Below are 21,381 nucleotides of genomic sequence, written 5' to 3'. Positions count from 1 at the left end.
TTAAGAGTAAGTGCATTGAATTGACTAAATAATAGGACTGCAAAGAATTAACTTGTATGAAATGAAAAGTAAATCATTAGCTAAATAATATAGGGGAAATGTCCTAATATTCCCTTCAACTTTATCATTTAGAGCGATATATCATCCGTTACAAAAATGGCTCATATATATTTCTACCGTTACAAAATCGACACACATATACCCCTCATCATTACAAAAGTTGTTCAAATATACCCCTATTGCTACAAAGTAATAATTTTTTTTTTATATTTCAAAATATTATGTATTGGATCTTGTTCACTCATAAATTATTTTTTGACTTTAAGCATAAAGTAGAGATGAGTATTAATCATATTACACACCAAATTTTGTTAAAAAGAAAAATTAGAACAATATATATTACTAATAAAAGGTGCAAATGTTAGAAATAATTAAACTCTATATAACTAATTTCTACATTTTAATACCTGCATAACTAACCAGTAACCTAAGGACGTTCCATCTCGCTATGATATACACATGTATTAATGTTTTTTTATGAGACATTTAAAGTGTTAAAACTGTGAAAAAGAAAAAAGAGAGCAAATATACATATGTTAAAATTAAGTTAATATGATAACCATATATACCAATTGGCTGTTAAGTTGCTCCTGCTACATATTTTGAGTTGGTGGAATTAATTTCCATTAAAACACCACAGTATGTCAAAAATATAAGAAAGAAAATGTACAACACATGATATAATTTAAACATCACATAAAAGTTAACAATAATGTTTTTATTAAATAAGAAACAAAAACAAACAAGAGGCTACGACAACATATGTCGAAAGAAAATATTATATTTTTTTCATTCCGAATAAATTTAGTTATTCTTAAAAATAACATAAAACGGGTGATAGTTTAGAAAGAAACACGCAAAGTATATATGAGTACTGAGAATATTACTCAAGGAAAATTGTTTGTATAAATCTGTTTGTCACGTATACGAGTGAGTGCATTTTCAAGAGCATCTTCCAATATCATGAGCTCTCTACAGTTGAAAGATGATATGTCTTCATTCTTTAGGTGTCTGAAATTAAACAACTCAACATCAATAAATGTCAAAGACAAACTTCTTTTTCTTACTAATATTTGTATTAAGAAATCTTTTTAAATAACTACAAATATTTAATTATAAACTCATGAGTTGTTTGTTATGAAGGTGTAATAATCCTGATGCAAGACTATGCATTAGACCGTACTGGAATTATTTATTCCATCATTTATATTTTAGTAATGAAATAAATTATCTCATATATATAGTGAAATAACTTATTCAGAAATGATTAATCATATTATAACTTTTTCTCTATCAAACGAACATAAAGGTCATCTTAAGAGTCCAAACCATTAAAGTAAAGAGAGAAGTTGAATAGATTTACATGAGTTCTATTTGCATATTGTCATTGTCTTTCTTGACTTTGTTGATTTCATTGTCCAAATTCTGTTTACAATCCAATCAAAAACTTTAAATAGTTCTTTTTTTTTTTTAAAAAAAACATTGAAATTAAACTAGTATTAGAATAATAGTACTCAAGCTACTTAATCAATCAAACAATATATATTGAAGACCATATATATAGGTAGGTAGCTAGATTTGGGTGCTAACAACAATGAAAAGACTTGCAAACAAAAGGAAATAATTAAGATTTCATTTTCTTGACTAGAAGAATATAACCATCACTCCTTGTTAAATTTTTTGACTAGGGATAATATATATAGCTACAAAAGTACATGCTATTTTTAGATCTCTTCATAGAATTGATGTTTCTAATTTTTCTAACAACAAAATTACCTTCTTTTTTTTTTTCAAAAGGGGGTCAGTCAATAACCAGTTAAAGAATTGATCATTCATGTTAAAAAGGGAAGAAAATCCTAATCTCTTTAGTTCAACAAAAACATTTTTTATACTTTATTTAATTTAATTCATGAATTAGTTATACCTCATATAAAGTCTTATTTTTATCTCTAAAAGAAAAAAATTAACTAATCCAAGATTAAATAATACTTGGATAAAATCCCTAATGACTAAACTATCCCCCAATTCTTTTTCTTAAATTCATGTTGTAATTTAAGGTCCTTTTAAATTTATATTGAAATAGTTAATAAATGTTCTTTTAAATTTTTCAAAATTCGTCTAATGTAATTTGATCATTTCACAAACTAATATTTTTATCTCCATGTTTGATTTGCTATATTGCTTTTTTGGGGAGAATTTTTTTTTTTAAAAATAAGTTGTGTATTTGAACAATTTAAGTAGTCTTAAATCTATGTTAAGCTTAAGCTATATTTGATCAATAAATTTTTTAAAAATATACAGTGCTATCAAGGATCTCCATGTGGCACATCACATCTCAATTTTCTTTTATATATTTTAATATTTAACTTGACCAGTTAAATGAAATAAAAAATCTCATAATAACTCAAGGGCATAATAGGAAAAAACATTTTGTAGAATTTTAAAGCAAACACAAGATTAGGTGGGAAGTAATGAATTAAGCACTTGATAAAAACTAATTTTTGCATTAATTCAAAAAATTACTAATTTATGCGTTAGTAATTCCTGTATTATGCGTTGCAAGTGAACTAACTTTGTTTGTAGCAAGATACACATGTTTCTTTAACCAAACACAAGATTAGGTGGGAAGTAATAAATTAAACACTTGATAAAAGTTAATCCTTTTGCATTACTAAATCCTACACTACTAATTTATACCTTACTAATTTAGTTTTAAGTGAACTTGTTTTTAGCAAGATACACATATTTCTTTAAACCAAACACAAAATTAGGTGAGAAGTAATGAATTAAGCACTAGATAAAAACTAATCCTTGCATGACTAAACCCTGCATTACTAATTTATAACTTACAAATTTGATTTAAAGGTGAATTGACTTTGTTTTTCCAAGAATAGGTAAAAGAAGATGGAATTTGATGCAAGTGTTTCTTTGTTTTTTTTTTTCCTTTTTTATCCTTTTTCAAGAATAGGTAAAAGAAAAATATGAATCAAGGGTTTGTGATTTTTTCCCCTTTTCAAGAATAGGTAAAATAGCATCCCACAGTCTTATCCCAGTAAGCTTGTGATATTGATCCAAAATATGAACCAAACTTCAAAACGATCACACCAAAATTTCTTAGACAAAAAAAAAAAGAACAAGGTTGAATTAAAAATAAACAAATTATATGAAGAAATAAACATAGGAGTAGATGAGAATTCATGTATTTTTCCAGAAGTATAAAAAATGATAACAGAAACATGAGCATCACAAAGAGCACTAATTTCCTTAGCTTTTTACAAGATTCCATTTCTTCTCTTTGAATATGTTACTTGTCTATTGCTTGAGTTGTCTATTCTCTTTATTTCTCTGTGTTGTGTTGTTTTCACCTTTTACAAGAAGAAATGAATGGCAGTATATCTATTAAGGGATTTATAGACAATCAACTTTCTTAAGTTGCAGAAAAAGCTTGTATCTTTACTTGTAACTTTAGCACTTCTATTGTTGGTACAGTTAATTTGTTCACGTGATTTAATTTAAGAATAAATAGGTTGAATTGACTAAATATTAGGATAAAAAAGAATTAATTTGTATGAAATGAACAATTTAATTATAAGTAGTTAAATAATATACGTCATTCTACGCTTCATCTTTTAATGGTGCAGGTATTCAATATCGACAAAAGAGGGCTCATGTTTTAACCCCTTGTCTAAACCTTCACCAACATCTTCATTACCACTATCCATTGAAGCACCAATTCAATTTCAAAAGCTTCTTCTAGGAGAAATTTTTTTGATCCTCCATTAAGCTATGCACTAAAAGAACAAACTAAAGCAACAAAATTCATGTAAGAAATCAACGACATTCAAAGAAATGTTGAACTGAGAGTGAGTTCGGCACCAAAACGGACAGTTCCTCCATTTATGGGTGAACTACATTCTTTTTTGTGGGCAGAAGACATGCTCAAAAATGATAGTGACACCGTTCTTTCACGGCCGAGGAGACCCTCTTTCGACCATTGAGGTGTCTAGACGTACATACTCAAAGTTGGAAGTGTTTCCTGGGGCCAATGTTTGAGTGCCGTATAAAACAACTTAAAAAGTTGCAATAAGTTAACGTAAAATGTAGAACTGCAGGAAACCAACCTCAAGACAATGTAAGAAATGAACTTCAAACACTGTCCTAGAGTTCACTAGGTACAGGTTTTGAACTCTAGGACACGATCCTGAAGTTTCACTAAGTGATGCACATGAAGAAGGAAGTCCCAATAGATAAGTTAAATCAAGGTTTAAATAAGGGACATAAGAACAATCCCCGTTATACACTTCAAAAAGTTCATTCCTATTTTCAATTGGATTTCCAATAATGGCTGGAAACAGAAATCATGCCCGCCTGATACGCTACTATTAAGTTTGTTGCTACTTTTTAATGCAAATATACACAGCAATTTCTGGATTCCCTTAGCGAAGGGCTAGACCTAAAATGCTATATGCTAACAATTCTACGCCTTAGAGCAAGATTGTGAGAATTCACACTAATGATAATTCATTGATTTCCAATGGCTATTTTCCCCTGTCGTTCTAGCTCATATAACATGTGAAGTGCTGCTGAATCAAGTGAGCTTTTCTTATCAGCTCTTTCATCCCCGGTAAGCTCTATCAAACCATAGTCAGGTATTGTCAGAGAGATTCGAGATGCAAAAGTGTTGTAAACCTTCCTTTTATCAGAGCCTTCACCACATTCAATAAGTGATCTGGCCAGAATTTACACTCAATAAGCACCAATCTAGGAAACAGATTAACAGAAACAAGAAGGAAAGAACAGGTTAGCACATAAACTGCTTTTACTTACTTGGATGTACGCTCTGTTGATTCAAAATTAGGCATTGGCCACTGCAGTTTCTTGCATAGTTCAAAGAGTGATACGCGAGGTCCACCCCTTGTCATGTTGATTGGCCCAATTACTGCCAAGTGAAACAGAGATGACCATTAAATCCAAAAGTGTGTCAGGTGATGCACATCACCAGACCTTCCAAAAACTAACTTCTCTTTAGTTATCTAACTTTGGCATTATTCTGTCAAATCAAAGGGCGGGGAATGGTTACAATGGTTTAACAATATCTTTGTGAGCTTTCATGTTCAGAGAACCATTTACATTGTTAAAAAAAATTAAGATTAAGGAGCTGAGACTTGTGGCATTCAGAATCACACTTTCCTTTTCTAGGAAATGGAATTAAGGTGAAGCAGTGTGGATATTCAAGGTTAAGAGACTCCGAAGCCCCATTATGTGTTGGTGAAACTTATCGAACTAGGTATTCCATTTATTTTGAATTTTTTCAACTTCAAGGACTTATTTTCCCTCATCATGCAACACTTCACTGGTGAGGGACTGATTATTTTACCGAAAGAGTGACATAAAACAAAGAAAAGAAGGAAAATAAACAACCATAATAAAGTAATGCATGGTTACATTAAAAATTTAAAAGTCTAAGATAGATAACCATTATTTTTACCCGAGGGAATTATAAGATTCTGGAAACTGCCTCGACAAAATTTCAATCCATGTTTTTGCTGTATTCACAAGGAGACAGGTGCAAGATTCACCAAGAAGACAGGTGGATGCTGGGCTTTTCACATTGTCACAGAAAGAACTCGATATATAGCTGAAAAACAGGAAGCTCTGGAGAGGCTAAAGGGAAAGACTCACTATTGCTTCACGATTCTGCTGCTCAGAGGAGCAAATTGGCAGTGGTGCCTATACCATGTGCCCCAGATTGTGATACTTTGGGGAAGGGCCCTCATTGGATAAATCTGACGAAGAAGACAGATTTTAGAGGTAAGAGGGAGCAAGGTATTTGTAAGGATGAAATATTTCGAGAAAATGATGAGGAAGCTGGGAATGGAAGGACCAAGGCAAGTATAGAAATTAGAGGTAAAAATGATCATGGGAAGCAGAAATTGACCTATGACTAATGAGCTAACATTTTGATATCCATGCTACTGAAGAACAGCAAGGGAGATGAGTGAGGATATTGAGGGGAGAGACAACATCGAAGGGAGATTGAAATCTCAGGAAAAAGGTATTAGCAAATGGTTTAGAGCACTTGTGGCAGTCTATTTAATGCAGATGTTTGTCAACCTTCTGCAAAAAATAGGGTTCATATATTTTATACTTCTGTATGGATCCTTTATTCAGGAAATTCTCTCTTCAATCAATAAGTCTTATTACCTTATAAATAAAAGCAATGCATAAATAGCAACTTTAGCATATTCAGAGGAAGTCACTTCTCTGCATATAATGATCTAAATAGAAATGTAGCAAATTGTAATAGAATTACAGGAATTATCGCTCGACTTTTATTGGCAAAGCTATAAATCGTCAACACTTAATATATATTCAGTTGTGACTAGAAAATATGATCACTCTCTACTACTATGCAATCAAAAAGGTTTCGTTTACAAATTCTGTCATATCACTTCTTTTGGGAGGGTATATTGTCTGAATAGTGGAAGGTGTAAGAACAAGAGGGGGCGACCTTGGGTAGGATTTGAACCCAACACCTATATATACAGGGCAGAGCTGTAACTATTAGGTGTCAATGTCAATAAATGCATCATACTCCCTCCATCTCAATTTGTTTGTCTCACTTCGTTTTTTGTCTGTTTCAAGAAGAATGTGTCTAATTTCAACTTTCCACATGATATGTTTAACACCACAAGATTAAAACACATTTTGGTACATTCTATGTATCTATAGTTTAAGACTACAAGATTCAAAAGTTATTCTTCAGTTTCCTAAACACCGTACCAAGACAAAATCAGACAAACAGATTGAAGCGGAGGGAGTACTTAATTTCAAATCTGATGGACTTTTTCGAGAATACTGATTCTTGTTTGTCAAGTATCAACTTGCCACCACATTAGAATGGTAGTTTATTCCGCTCTCAAACAACATAATTAGTGTAACTACAGAATAATATGTACTTAGCCATTCTAAAATAATTTACTTAATTACATATAGCCCTTTCCAAAAGTGTTTGGCCCCTTCTCCTCAAATAGAAACCTTCAGAAACTAAGTGTACTTCAGTTATTCATCTTGATGAGACATACTTTCAACTAATTACATTATTCAAATTTAACTATTACATGAAAAACTTCTATATCTTGCTCTAGTTAACAATGTATGCAATTCTCCTTTTGTCTTGTCGAGTCAAACAAATCATCTACTTATAGTAGGGTGTATATCTAAGTAAACATAAGTTAAAAATTTTTTCTGATGGAGCTCCAGATTCTTGTATGCTACATCCTAAACAGATATGCCCTAGAAAATCAAATAAAGTAAAAACCGTTGGACGGGTATGTTCGTGCTGGTAGTAGATGACCATTTCTTGACAAGTTTATCTTTCTTAAACTGGTTTCCTGAAAACAGGGTCATCTCAACAAGTTTGGGGGCCTAAAATTGAACTTCATAGAGAGGCCTCTTTTTAGTTTGACATATATAAATTAAAAAACTATAATATAATCCGTGCAATCCTACAAATGAGGTCTAGAGAGTGCAGGATGTACACGGACCTTGTGAAGTTAGAATGTAGACAATGCAAATTTTCATTGAAAAATTATAACATAAAGCTAGAATAATAAAACCTGACTCAAAAATTTAAAAAGTTCATCTAATGAGATTGAAATAGTGTTGCGCTGAATTCGATAAGTTGATATAATGATATTAAAACAATATTGATTGGTTGCAGTGCTTGACATTTAAAGAAGCACCAGTTTTGTTTTATTTTGATCTTTTTATAATGACACAATAATATATTTTGCAAAATGCAAAAGGTCTGACCATTTGTGAGACTGAGAATTAAAATAGTGAAAGGGGAGTAAAATAGGTAAATATAAGAATACTAATGTGGGTTCATGATAATCGCCAGGATATAAATGAGAAAACAAAATAGGTAGTCACTTAAGAAAGGATGCCACAATTAACTAAACACTATTCCATTTCTCAGTTATTACAACCACCTACCCATTAAATGAGGTAAAAAAGTTACTAAATTTTCCACCCAAAAAATTATTTCCAAATTTATCAATACATGCGATATATATATATATATATATAAAATACATCTTTGGAAAATATGGGCCCCCAATATTGATAGAAGAAATAAGAATTTTTGTTTTGCTACAGTAACTTCGAGCACATACCTTGGGTGTCCTTATTTGAATAACTGGAACTGGTGGAGCAGTCACTGGGAACAGATTGAGCTTCATCCGTCTTATTATTCAAATAGACTTTCTTTCGCTTTTTGCGTGAAGCCGTATCAGGACAAGAAGTATTTGCTTGGATGCAGATGTCACCATCAAAGTCTAAAGATTGTGGCACATCAACAAAGCCGGCCTCTTCTTTTTTCTTCTTAAATGAAATTCCTTTTTTCTGTTGTTAGAAAATGAGGGTCAATGTGAGAAATAACTCACTTGAAAAAGGATTCACCCAGTCAATTCTAGATGCAAACTTCCAAAATATAGTTCCAACATTAATTGTAATGGTCAAAACAGAGAATAAAGTAGTGTTATCAAGCAAGCACCAAGTATACAGATCTATGGTGAGTTAGTCACTGATCTTTCAGCAATGTATAATGCATGCAAGCACATAAATTGTTATCAACAAAATTTGTTAGCAACTCCAGGAAATCCATTAAAAGCAGAAAATCTCTTTCCAAATTACGAGAAACTGCAAAGAATAACTTCATAAGCTAATTCTGATTGAAAAAAATAAAATTTAAAAATCTAGTAATTTCCGCATTCTCTTTCTAGCTATAGTATTTTGATAGACATCAGATGACTTAGAAGGCAACCAACTCATTAGTCTCCACTTGAACCCAGAAAAGAAAAATCAATTTCAGATACAAAATGATTAAAAAAAAGAGAGAATGGCCTGCTGACAAGAAAGTTTAACATTACAACACCAGTAGTTGCAAGTGTAACTTTCACGAACAAAAGTACAAAAACGTCCATCATGATTTTCTCTCTTCTCATCTTTCTAAGGATGTCCTATGACACGAATAATGGCCCATTAGTGTCAAAAAAAAGGACCATAAATAGGATGAGAATCATCTTACTGTCTATGACATACCTCTAAGTTCTTCAGTAACTTCAGAGCTGCTTGCGCCTTTGCATTTTTTCTAGTTTGCCCAGATCCCTCAGCGACCAGCAGATCATCTATCAGCTGTAACCTAAGCTCCGCATTTACGGTATCCCCCTTCATCACACAATGTTCTTTAAAGAAGTAGCCAAGTGAGTCACATAATTCTATGAGCTCACGGAATGGAGGTAGTTCAAGCTTATCAGGAGTCACGATGGGAGACAACAGTGGCTTGAAGATCTTCCAAACTTCATCCAGGTTAAGCTTGGTATCAATAAGTACTGCTCCAGCAATACTCTCCACCAAGTCTCCAAGTACCTATGACAAATTAATAAACAGCCTGCTCTAAGCATTTTACAGATAATCGGGGATTAATGAGGCATATGTTTAAGAATGTTGTTGTGAGAAATAGTGGAGTAAAAATATTATTGAATTGCGTATCTAAATTGTTACATGAAGACCCTATTTATAGACACTACATTGGAAACCTTTTCCAACTAGATTTCCTGTTCTTATTCCTATTCTAAGTAAGAAATACTTATTCCTATTCTAACACTCCCCTCAAGTTGGTGCATACAAATCATATGCACCTAGCTTGTTACAAATGTAATTAATACGAGGACATATGAGAGACTTGGTGAACATATCTGCAAGCTAATCATTTGACTTCACAAATTTTATAACAATATCTCCCGAGAGTATCTTTTCTCTGACAAAGTGACAGTCAATCCCAATGTGCTTAGTCCTTTCATGAAACACTAGATTTGATGCGATATGAAGAGCCGCTTGATTATCACACACACGTTCCATCTGATCAATTTTGCCAAATTTTAGTTCTCTCAGTAATTATCGTTTGAGCCAAACTAACTCACAAGTTGCTGTCGCCATTGCTCGATATTTTGATTCTGCACTTGATCGAGCAACCACATTTTGTTTCTTACTCTTCCACGACACCAAATTACCTCCAACTAAAACACAATATCCGGATGTCGAACGTCTGTCAGAGGGTGATCTTGCCCAATCAACGTCTGTATATCCAATGATATGCTCATGACCTTGATCCTCAAAGAGTAGTCCTTTGCCGGGGGCTGACTTTATATATCGAAGAATACGAACAACTGCTTCCCAATGACTATCACAAGGGGAAGTCATAATCTGACTTACAACACTCATGGGAAAAGAGATGTCTGGTCTAGTCACTGTGAGATAATTCAACTTTCCAACAAGTTGTCTGTACCTTTCAGGATTACTAAGTGGCTCCCCCTGTTCCCAGAAGAAGTTTAACATTTGGATCCATCGGAGTGTCAATAGGTCTACATCCCATCATTCCTGTCTCCTCAAGAATGTCCAAGGCATACTTGCGTTGAGAGATAACAATGCCTGATCTAGACTGAGCAACCTCAATACCTAGAAAATACTTCAATCTGCCAAGGTCTTTAGTCTGAAAGTGCTTACAAAGATGTTGCTTTAAATCGGTGATACCATCTTGATCATTACCGATGATAACAATATCATCAACATAAACAACCAAATAGATACATCGACCTGGTGCAGAATGTCGATAAAACACAGAGTGATCAGCTCCACTACGAGTCATGCAAAACTCCTGAATTACTGTGCTGAACTTCCCAAACCAAGCTCGAGGAGACTGTTTCAGACCATAGAGTGACCTACGCAATCGACATACAAGGCTACTAGACTCTCCCTGAGCAACAAAACCAGGTGGTTGCTCCATATAGACTTCTTCCTCAAGATCACCATGCAAAAAAGCATTCTTTATGTCCAACTAATAAAGAGACCAATGACGAACGACAGCCATAGATTGAAAAAGACGAACAGATGCTATTTTAGCCATAGAAGCGAAAGTGCCACTATAATCTAGCCCAAATATCTGAGTATACCCTTTGGCGACAAGGCGAGCCTTAAGTCAATCAACCTGACCATCTAGACCAATTTTGACTGCATAAACCCAACGACAACCAACAGTAGATTTACCTGCAGGAAGGGAGACAAGCTCCCAATTACCACTCTTATGTAAAGCAGACATCTCATCAACCATAGCCTGCCTCCATCCAGAATGAGAAAGTGCTTCACCTATAGTCTTAGGAATGAAACAGAGGACAAAGATGACACAAAGGCATAAATGGGGTGATGATAGACGATTATAACTTAAAAAGGTATAATGCGGGTTAGTATTTCGAGTAGATCGTATACCTTTTTGAAGTGCAAGCGGTGGGCTAGGTAGAGGCAAGTCTGCAGTAGGAGTAGGGTCTGGCGCATGACATGAATCATCTGGGACTAGGGTTGGACGTGAACGGCGATGATAAGTTAGTAGTGGTGGCACTGCAACTGGAGATGTAGGCGTAACTGTAGATCCCTCAAAGGTTGGCACAGGTAAAACTTGAGGTATGGGTAAGACCATAGAGACATCAGTATGATCAGAAAATGTATAGTAAGGTTGAGACTCATAAAATGTAACATCAACGGACATAACGTATCGATGAAGATCATGTGAATAACAACGATACCCTTTCTGAACTCTAAGTAACCAAGAAATACACATTTGAGGGCACGATGAGCTAATTTATCTTTCCGTGGGGCTAAATTATGTACAAAGCATGTGCTCCCAAAGACACGAGGGGGAACATGATAGAGATGTGACTGAGGAAACAGTATGGAATGTGGAACTTGAGTATGAATAGACGAAGAGGGCATTCTGTTAATTAAATAACAAGCTGAAAGGACTGCATCGCCCAAAAACGCAGCGAAACATGGGATTCAACGAGGATAGTGCGAGCAGTCTCTATGAGATGCCTATTCTTTCTTTCTGCGACACCATTTTGTTGAGGAGTGTATGGACAAGATGTTTGGTGAATAATTCCGTGGTGAGACATAAATTGCTGAAATTGGGATGATAAGTATTCTAAGGCATTATCACTACGGAAAGTACGAATAGAAACACCAAACTGATTTTGTATTTCAGCAAAGAAACTTTTGAAAATAGAAAATAACTCAGAACGATCTTTCATTAAAAAAACCCAAGTACATCTTGAATAATCATCAATGAAACTAACAAAATAATGAAATCCTAAGGTGGAACCGACTCTACTAGGACCCCAAATATCAGAATGAACTAATGAAAAAATAGACTCTGAACGACCTTCAGTACTACGAGAAAACGTAGCACGAGTGTGTTTCCCAAGTTGACACGACTCACAATCTAATGTAGATAAACTAGACAAACTAGGCTCCATCTTTTGCAGTTTGGATAGACTTGGATGTCCCAGACGTTTGTGAATTAGATCTAGGGAATCTATAACGGAGCATGCTGTTAAGGAATTTGAAGAGGTAAGATAGTAAAGGCCTTGTGATTCATGTCCTGTTCCAATCACTGTCCCATACTGCGGTCCTGTATGAGAAAAAAACATCGAAAAAAGTTATGCTACAATGTAGGGATTTCGTCAAACGACTAACAGATGCTGGATTAAAAGTAGAACCAGGAACACAGAACAGTCTAGGATGACAGAAGATAGGGCGACTTTTCCAACCCCTTTTGGTTTTGTCTGGATCCCATTGGCTAAAGTAATAGCTGGAAGAGATTGTGAATAAACAATATCGGATAAAAGTGATTTATTACCAGAAATATGATCAGAAGCCCCAGAGTCCACGACCCATGTTACAACAATACTAGATTGCGACACACAAGCAAAAGAATTACCTGTGACAGACACATCAGGTTGTGCGACCGAAACTACTTGTGGAGATGTTTGCTTATTTGCACGATACTGAAGGAACTCATCATATTCTATCTGAGCAATATGACCTTATTGGATGGTTGATTAGGTTGAGCACCATATGCTACTGGTGGAGATGACTGTTTACTTGCGCGATTTCGAAGGAACTCATTATATTACTTTAGAACAAGAGGATCATAACTGGGTGGTGGACCATGCAAAATTTGAAATATGTCACGAGTGTGTCCAGACTTTTGACAATGACTACACTTGGATCGAGGTTTCCCAAAACGTCCTCCCCCTCGCCGATTCTCCGTAGACTGATATGTACGCTATTCAAAGGTTTGAGATGCCAGAATAGAGGAGTCAACAATGGGTGATGAAAGGACTTTGTGACTAGGAGGTGCCGCATGACGAAGGAGGCGAGAGAATAATTCATCAATTGTAGGAACTGTAGGGCTAGCTAAAATCTGATCACTCACAAAATCATTATCAGGAGGAAGTCCAACAAAAGTAAGAACTAGAAACAATGTTTGTCTATGTTCTTGTTCTTTTTCCACATCTGTAGTTACTGGCATCAACGTGTCGAATTTCTCCATGACTGCCTGTCCCTGTCACAAGTAAGTAGACATGTCGGATTCTTGTTTCTTTAAGTTGGTCAATCGAGATATCACATCATAAAATCGAGAGATGTCATTAGTGTATAAAGCACACGCCTTTTCCCAAACTGTATAACACGTTTGGAATGGGAGAAACAAGGGCATCAATTTGGAATCAATCGAACGCCATAGGAGACTACATAATTGAGCATCGACTTTCTCCCAGTGTGCTTTGACTTTTGCATCTTTCTCACTAGTCTTTGCCTTATATCTACCACATAAGTCTTGTTCGTTAAGTGATCGTGCACACCTTGACCCTTGCATCACAATTCAACTGACGAAACCAAAGATAAATAGTTTGAACTTCCCAATAGAAGTTCTGAAGTGATTATAGGGCTAGAATTTTCAATCCCTATATTTTTAGAACCAAAAACATCATACCCAAAAGACATTATGCTAAATTAGTCTCGGGAACACCAAAAAAATCTTGATTATTGAGTCTGATCGTGGGAAAATTCAAATCTCGAAAAAAATTTGCCGGAAACAGTCTGAAAATAGCCGGAACCTTAATTCCGGCGATCGAATCTGGTCGGAATCAGAAAAAAATTACATAGTCAGCCTCGGAATGAAGAGGCGACTCAGATAGAAAAAAAATTGTCGACAAAATTGGAGGGAAAAAGTCACACGCGCCGGCGCGTAGGGCAGACCGTTCGCCGACGAAAATCCTACCGGCAGCGCGTGTAGCACTGGTTTCCGGTGGGGATGACTGGGCTTTGCTTGCCGGAAAATTTCGCAGCTAGTGGTGGTGTCAATTTTATTAAAACAGTGACGGAAAATAATAATTATCCGGACACCAACTAGGATACTGGAAAATATTAATTTTTTTTCCTCACAATTGCTCTAATACCATGTGAGAAATATTGGAGAAAATATTATTGAATTACGTATCTAAATTGTTACATGAAGACCCTATAGACACTACATTGGAAACTTTTTCCAACTAGAATTCCTATTTTTATTCCTATTCTAATTCCTATTATAAGAAATATTTATTCCTATTCTAACAGTTGTATCCTAGGGACACGTTCAAGTCTACTGTTGGCATTGAGATCAATAACATATGGTAACAGTGACATATCAGTGGAGCAACAGTAAAAGAACCTTTGGGGCTTTGTTTCCTTGGAGTGAATCGGAATTAGAGACTGACTTCACAAACAATGATATTTCACTTTCAAGACATCCAGAATGATGTTGAAGGTGGACATGAAGATTCCTTCTCACAGCAGCATAAGCGAAATTATCATTATTGACAGAAGCAGAACGCAGATCTGTTAGTTCCCCAGGATCAATATCTTTATGCTTCTGGTAAAGGTACCAGGTAACGAGAATGTCCAGTACTGAGTCGCCAAGAAATTCAAGCCTCTGTCACGGATTTGACAAAAAGAAAAAATCTAAGCTGACAACAATGTAATTTCTTAAGAGAAACATGTTTAATATGATGTATAACCAGTATCAATTGATAATTATATCAAAATTAGGGATTATTCTTCAACCAACCTGATAACTGTACCCAGCCTCCAGCTCTTGCACAGTAGCGTGTGTTATAGCTTCTAAAAGCAGTCCCTTAATAGAAAATTTATAGGCAAGCTTCAACTCAAGGTCTTCAATATCTTTAGCTTTAGGGGTATAAGAATAAAGAGATGCAGTATTGATCGCATCTTCTACTAATGAAGGTTCTAGCTCAGCTTTAACACCAAGCCATTTCATCAATTTGAGGGCAGCAACGAACCCACCACCAACGTAATATGCACCTATTAACGCTTCAACACAGTCAGATATAGTTTTTGAACCCATCCATCTGTGTCCTCTATCACAGTGCTTCCCAACTACTTCTTTGGGATCTTCAGTCAGAAACTTCTTGTCCAAAGGCACTTCTGAAGTTTCAACCCCGTGTTCACAAGGACAAAGCCACAGGGAAAGCTGCCCAGGAGCAGTCCATCGGCGTGGATCAAATGCGCCATCCCGTATATAACCCTGTAATTAGACAGGTAAAGCATGATTAAAAGCAGACGAGTGTAAAAGTAAGCTTCAGTCAAGTGGAAAGGATACAACATCCACGTTTCTTTGAATAATCATCAACAAAACAAGAAGGATTCCACTAACACAAGCAAAATAAATGTTGTCCTTGAAGACTATCCACGACTGAAAGAATGATATGTTGCCAAGCATCCACATCGAATTTGGACAAACTGAACCAAACAAAATAAGTTATACTCCCCAACCCACACAGACACACACCAAAAAGAAGAGCCCATCTCAAGCAAACCTGATTTTCAGTAAGCTTGTTTGCACTACCACATAATAGTGACGTCAATATCTTATACTCATAGTCATACCATACATCAGTGACCATTTTAGCTGGAGAAGGAAATATATGACACCTAGTTTCATCTTTACCTCAAGAATGAAGTTAAAAAATGAACTAGTTAAGATATTATATATTTACATTCTTGACTGGATTCAAGAAATTGTCTTCAAGTAGTTCTTTTTCCTGAAGTACAGAGACAAAGTTTTACATACCTGCAAATGTTGATTAGTTCCCAATTTATGGAGGGCTGAGTTACTAATAGCCTGTGAACGTTCATTAGATAGCTGCCCTTCATGCTTCTTGGGATATTTAAGGAAGAGGTAACAACTAACAGCATATTTCAGAACAGAATCTCCAAGCAACTCCAGACGTTCCATGGAGAAACTCTCATTGCATCTGAGAGTTGTAAGAGCTTCCAGAATCTGACCGTGAAAGACATTTAGTTAGATAAATGCCAAGTGTAAGTCATCTAATTAGCTGAGAAAATGATAGGACAAACCAATGAGCTTGATATATGTAAGTCCCCTGAATGGCTTGATATCTCTTTCCTCAACTGGCTAGCCAACATCAGGGACGCCAGGCGGTGCATTAATGATGGTAGCAAGTAGAAGGATTTCAAGATGTCTAACCGAATGTCAAAACAGACCAGAAGTTCTGGTGGCATGTGAACATTATTCAGTGGCTTTTTAACCACCATTGTACTATCTTTTGATTTCGGTCCACATGAAATACCTGCTTAAATAATACCCGAATATCAGATTCATGTAATCCGAAACACTTAGCCCAGTGCACTCACTAGGTAGCAGTGACAAGTTCAATGTAGATCAATTCTTTCTAGAGAACTCAGGTAGTACTTTAGCAAGTTGAGCTTGAAAGGTTATCTTCAAGTGGTGAACTTTTATTCCCAATTAAAAATGTAAAATGTATGATTGTAGAGATGATTTCACAACAATTTCTATAGCAGATGTTTACAAATTACTAATCACGCATGGATTCCAGCAGAAAGTCCACAACAGCCTAAAGTAAATTCAGTTGGATATACTACATGACCTAATTTATTTAAATAATTAAAGCTTTAGTGACAACGGCAAAAGAATAGCAGTATCTAGTATATAGAAAGAGATTATTAAGGTGCATGATAAGTCTTTTTGCAGTTGCTGAGATCAATTAGCCTATTGCAAGCTTCGTCCAGAAAACAGCAAATGCACACAGAAGAGTCAACACTGCTGATAAGATTTTAAAGTCTGGTGGGAGCTAGTGACAGAGCCTGCTGAGATAACAAAAGGAGATCATAGAGTAATATGAGAAGTTATATGTTGAAACTGGAGACCAGACTTAGAAATGAGAGAGTGCCCTATGATTGATGAAAATGACAATAACCAATTGATGACCCTTTTGAAGCACATGAAATCCTAGAAAGCATCAAAGCGTGTGCAGGGGGACAAGGCCCCTGGCCCAGATGGCTTCTCCATGGCTTTCTTTAGACAGTGTTGGGAAGTCATCAAAAAAGAAGTGGTGGCAGTAGTCCAAAACTTCTACAAGGTGATTGAGAAGAGAATAAACTACTTTTGTGGTCTTGATACTCAAGGAGACGGGTTGTGGAACTAAATGACTTTCAATAAGTCTAGTAATAGGAGTGTATAAGATAATTGCAAAACTATTGGCTGAAAGACTGAAGAAAGTGATACATAAGCTAGTGGACAAACAACAAATGGCTTTTATCAAGAATAGGCAGATCATGGATGCAGTATTGATAGCCAATGAATGTGTTGACTCTAGGGAGAGAGATAAACAATCAGGGATCTTATGTAAACGGGATATCTAGAAGGCATTGATCATTTGGATTGAAACTTTCTGATCAATATGTTGCAAAGGATAGGATTTGGACCAAAATGGCTGAAGTGGATTAGACAGTGCATAAGATCAACAGAAGCCCATGTGGCTTTTTCTCATCACACAGAGGTCTAAGACGAGGGGACCCTTTATCCCCTTTTCTCTTTATCTTGGCCATGGAAGGGCTGAGCAACCTATTTTAGACTGCAAAAGTCAAGGGCTGGATCAAAGTTTTCCAGTTGGGGAATAATACAAGTAACAACCTAGAGATTACTCATCTAGGTATACAGATGACACTAGTATTTTGTGATGCAGTAGAGGAGCAGATATTGATTTTGAGGGTCATCTTCAATATTTTCGAGGCTATTTCAGGTCTACACATAAACTAGAGCAAGAGGTTATCAAGTCAACACAATGATAAATATTGAAGACTTAAGCCAACAAACTAGAGGGAAATGAGTGAATTACCAACAACCTACTTGGGAATACCTTTGGGGGCTAAAAGCAAGTCAACAGAAATATGGAGTGGAGTAATTGAAAAGTGTGAAAGGAAGCTAGGAAACTGGAAGTGTCAATATTTATCTTCAGGTGGCAGAGAAACTCTAGTTAATAGTGTCCTGGATGCCCTTCCCGCGTATATAATGTCATTATTCCCTATACCAGCCAAGGTAACCAAGAGGACGGATGCAATTAGGAAGAACTTTTTATGGCAGGGAAACGAAGATTAAAGAATGAACCATTTGGTCAAACGGGAGGAACTGTTGTAAGTAAGAAAGGGGGTGGACCCAATATCAAATAGCTGAGTACCCAAAACCAGAGTTGGATGATGATTAGAAGAGAGTTGTGCAGTGTATTGTATGCTTCCTGTGATACTGTGACTAGAAGAGAGTTGTGGCAAGAGTTGAGCAACATCAATGAGGTATGCAGTGGCTTGTGGGTATGTTGTGGTGACTACAATGTCACAAGGTACCCAAATGAAAGATCAGAGGGGCACAGAATAACAGGGGACATGCAGGAGTTCACCGACTGAATAAATGCGATGGAATTCATGGATCCCCCTCCTTTGGGGGATCCTTTCACATGGAGAAGAGGAGATGGCCATAGCTCAGCTTATAGAATTGATAGGTTTTTGTATTCATCTCAATGGGATGAGTCCTTCACTAAACCAAACAGAACTTGTTGCCAAGAATAGGTTCTGATCATAACCCCATCATGCTTGATTGTGGGGAATTGAATTCGAATAAGTCATATTTCAAATTTGAACAAAGGTGGCTGAGGGTGGATGGTTTTGCTGACAAGATTAAGGAATTGTGGTTGTCTTTCAATATAAATGGCACAGGTTCTTACATCTTAGCTACTAAACTAAGGATGCTGAAACAAAAATTGAAAGATGGAGACTGACACATAAAAATGATTGGAAACATAAGGAGGAGGAAATCCTTCACCAGTTAGCAGAGATAGAAAAAACTCAGGAGCTGAGATTACTCTCACAAGATGAACTACTCCAAAAGGTTCATGTAGCTATGGAATTTGAGGAGGTTGATAAACAAGAGGAGATAGCTAGGAGACAAAGATCTAGAATACAATGGCTTAAAAAAGGTGAATAAACACAAAAAAAATTTATAGGGTTGCGACAGCTCATAAAAGGTTTAATTCATGACACAATGCATATGGCTACCAATCTGACAGGAGAGGAAGATAGACTAGTATGGAAGCGGGAGAGAGGAGGGGAGTTCACTGAAAAATCAGCATATAAAGTCTCAGGTCTACAGAGGTGCAGCATGCAAGAAGTCCCTGGAGGATGATCTGGAGAACAGAGTCCTGACACATGAGAACTTGAACAAGAGAAAAATCCAATCTATGTTCTAGATGCTATCTATGTGAAGAACAGGTGGAGGCAGTTAACCTTCTCTTTTTACACTACAATCAATTGTGGAAGATGTTCATCCACAAGAGGAAGATCAAGTGGACAATTCCTGGGAGAATTATAGAAGTCCTACAATGCTTGAACGGGGATGGAAATGCAGGAAAAATGAAGAAGAGATGGAGGACTGTCCCATCTTGCATTTGGTGGACAATTTGGAAGGAAAGGAATCAAAGATGCTTTGAAGGAAAACATAACAATATCCAGAAGATAAAGACATTCCCTAGTTACTATTTTTGGTGTAAGCAAGTAGGGATAAGAGATACTGAAAATATGTTAATGTTATTGACTTGCTGTAACTAGAAGATCTTAGGAAAGATGTAAGCAAAACTTTTTGGAGGGGGACTACACTTTGATGTGGTATACCTGTGGATATATAGAAGCAAATATTACCTTCAAAAAAAAAAGTGAGTGGAGTTTAATGGCTCCAAAGACCATCAAATGATCCTCACATCGGGACATGCAACAAATACAATCTGATTCATCTAGAGAACACACCTACTTATGCCTAAAGGCAATATGCATTTCTCAAACAATATCATTTGTTCCAAAAAGTTGACACAAATACCAGTGCACATGCTTTTTCACTGGACGTATGTAGAACAACTTTGTCGGTCAATTTGAATACTCTCTAACCTATCTCAAACTTGTTTAGAACCTAGTTAGGGGTAGAGATGTTGATCACTCCAATCTGATTGGGGATGTATAGAGAACATATTTTAAGAAGTAAAAACTGTTACATATAAAAAACATAAATGTCACAACAACATACCCGGTGTTATCCCATAAGTGGGGTATGGGGGGGGGGGTAGGATGTACACAACCTTACCCTACCTTCATAGCATATTAAAGCTAAAATACTAAAATTCTGTTTTTATTAAAAAAAAAAAAAAAAAAAAAATCTGTTTGCTAGTATGCTAGTATGTCTTAAACTTCTAAAAACGATATAAATTTTCAAGAGAGATGGCATATAGAGAACACTTGGAATGACTAGGAATCGGCAATAACTTGACAAACCTTCCTTTTTAAAATCCACGAGAAGATTGTATGCGTTATGGCTTTGCTTCAGTAGCAACAAAGGTTGTCCAGGATACACTAAAACAATCCCGTACCTAATAAACAGACAAAACAATATAAATATAAATTATGCGCGACTTCTCAAACATAAAACAAGAAACAGTAATTTAGGTTAAAAAAAAAGAATCCCACTTTTTATGGAAGTAGTCAGCAAAAGATGAGAACGGGGCTACAGTAGCTTCTGAATCTACTACGAAGGGGCTCTCTGCGGAAGAATTGGCAACAGCCTCCAGAACAGAATAAATTCTTCCAGTATGAATGGCCACAACAACCATGTCCATAATCTTGCTTCTTGAGATTGACATATTGGCAAAGTGAATCAAATCGGTTTGATCAATATCTTCCACAAATGATGCAGTCCTATCAACTAAGGAGTTCTTCCGTTTATCTTCAGATTTCTCCTTGCTTAACCACACATTTTTTTTCAAAAATTCTACAACTGAAACAGAAGATTCAATTGCTTCCCAATCAACTCTGTAGGGTTCACAACTTGAATCTAAAGGATCCAGCGGTAGAAGCAAGTACATGTTCGATGGCTCCCACAAAGATTTTTCTCTATCAAGCAGAAATTTCCTTCCACACGATGATTTAATAAATAATTTACCAAACAGCCCATTAAAGAATAGTTCTTGGAATATTTTTGCTTTTGCCACCTGACAATGAAAATGTTAT

At 35.8% G+C, this 21,381-nt stretch overlaps 1 protein-coding gene and 1 pseudogene across 4 annotated transcripts in view; both read right to left on the bottom strand.

Annotated features, from left to right (window-relative positions):
* Positions 1–4,285: 4,285 nt before the first annotated feature.
* The window catches only part of LOC107028962 (endoribonuclease Dicer homolog 3a), a 53,465-nt gene continuing 36,369 nt past the window's right edge, over positions 4,286–21,381 (bottom strand). For all 4 annotated transcript variants that reach the window (XM_015230219.2, XM_027919066.1, XM_027919065.1 and 1 more), the window contains 10 exons: positions 20,842–21,362; positions 20,650–20,744; positions 16,375–16,607; positions 16,088–16,297; positions 15,065–15,541; positions 14,669–14,929; positions 9,166–9,492; positions 8,238–8,466; positions 4,888–4,999; positions 4,286–4,789 (listed from right to left, as the gene is read on the bottom strand). In XM_015230219.2, the coding sequence (XP_015085705.1) occupies positions 4,582–4,789; positions 4,888–4,999; positions 8,238–8,466; positions 9,166–9,492; positions 14,669–14,929; positions 15,065–15,541; positions 16,088–16,297; positions 16,375–16,607; positions 20,650–20,744; positions 20,842–21,362 (2,673 nt within the window). In that variant the 3' untranslated portion in view covers positions 4,286–4,581. The remainder of the gene's footprint in view (positions 4,790–4,887; positions 5,000–8,237; positions 8,467–9,165; positions 9,493–14,668; positions 14,930–15,064; positions 15,542–16,087; positions 16,298–16,374; positions 16,608–20,649; positions 20,745–20,841; positions 21,363–21,381) is intronic.
* LOC114078368 lies at positions 9,502–14,662 on the bottom strand (annotated as a pseudogene).

Source organism: Solanum pennellii, chromosome 8 (assembly GCF_001406875.1).
Source record: "Solanum pennellii chromosome 8, SPENNV200".
Taxonomy (NCBI): Eukaryota; Viridiplantae; Streptophyta; class Magnoliopsida; order Solanales; family Solanaceae; genus Solanum; species Solanum pennellii.
The sequence above is the reverse complement of the archived record's forward strand: the minus strand, read 5'-3'. Positions and strand labels throughout refer to the sequence as shown.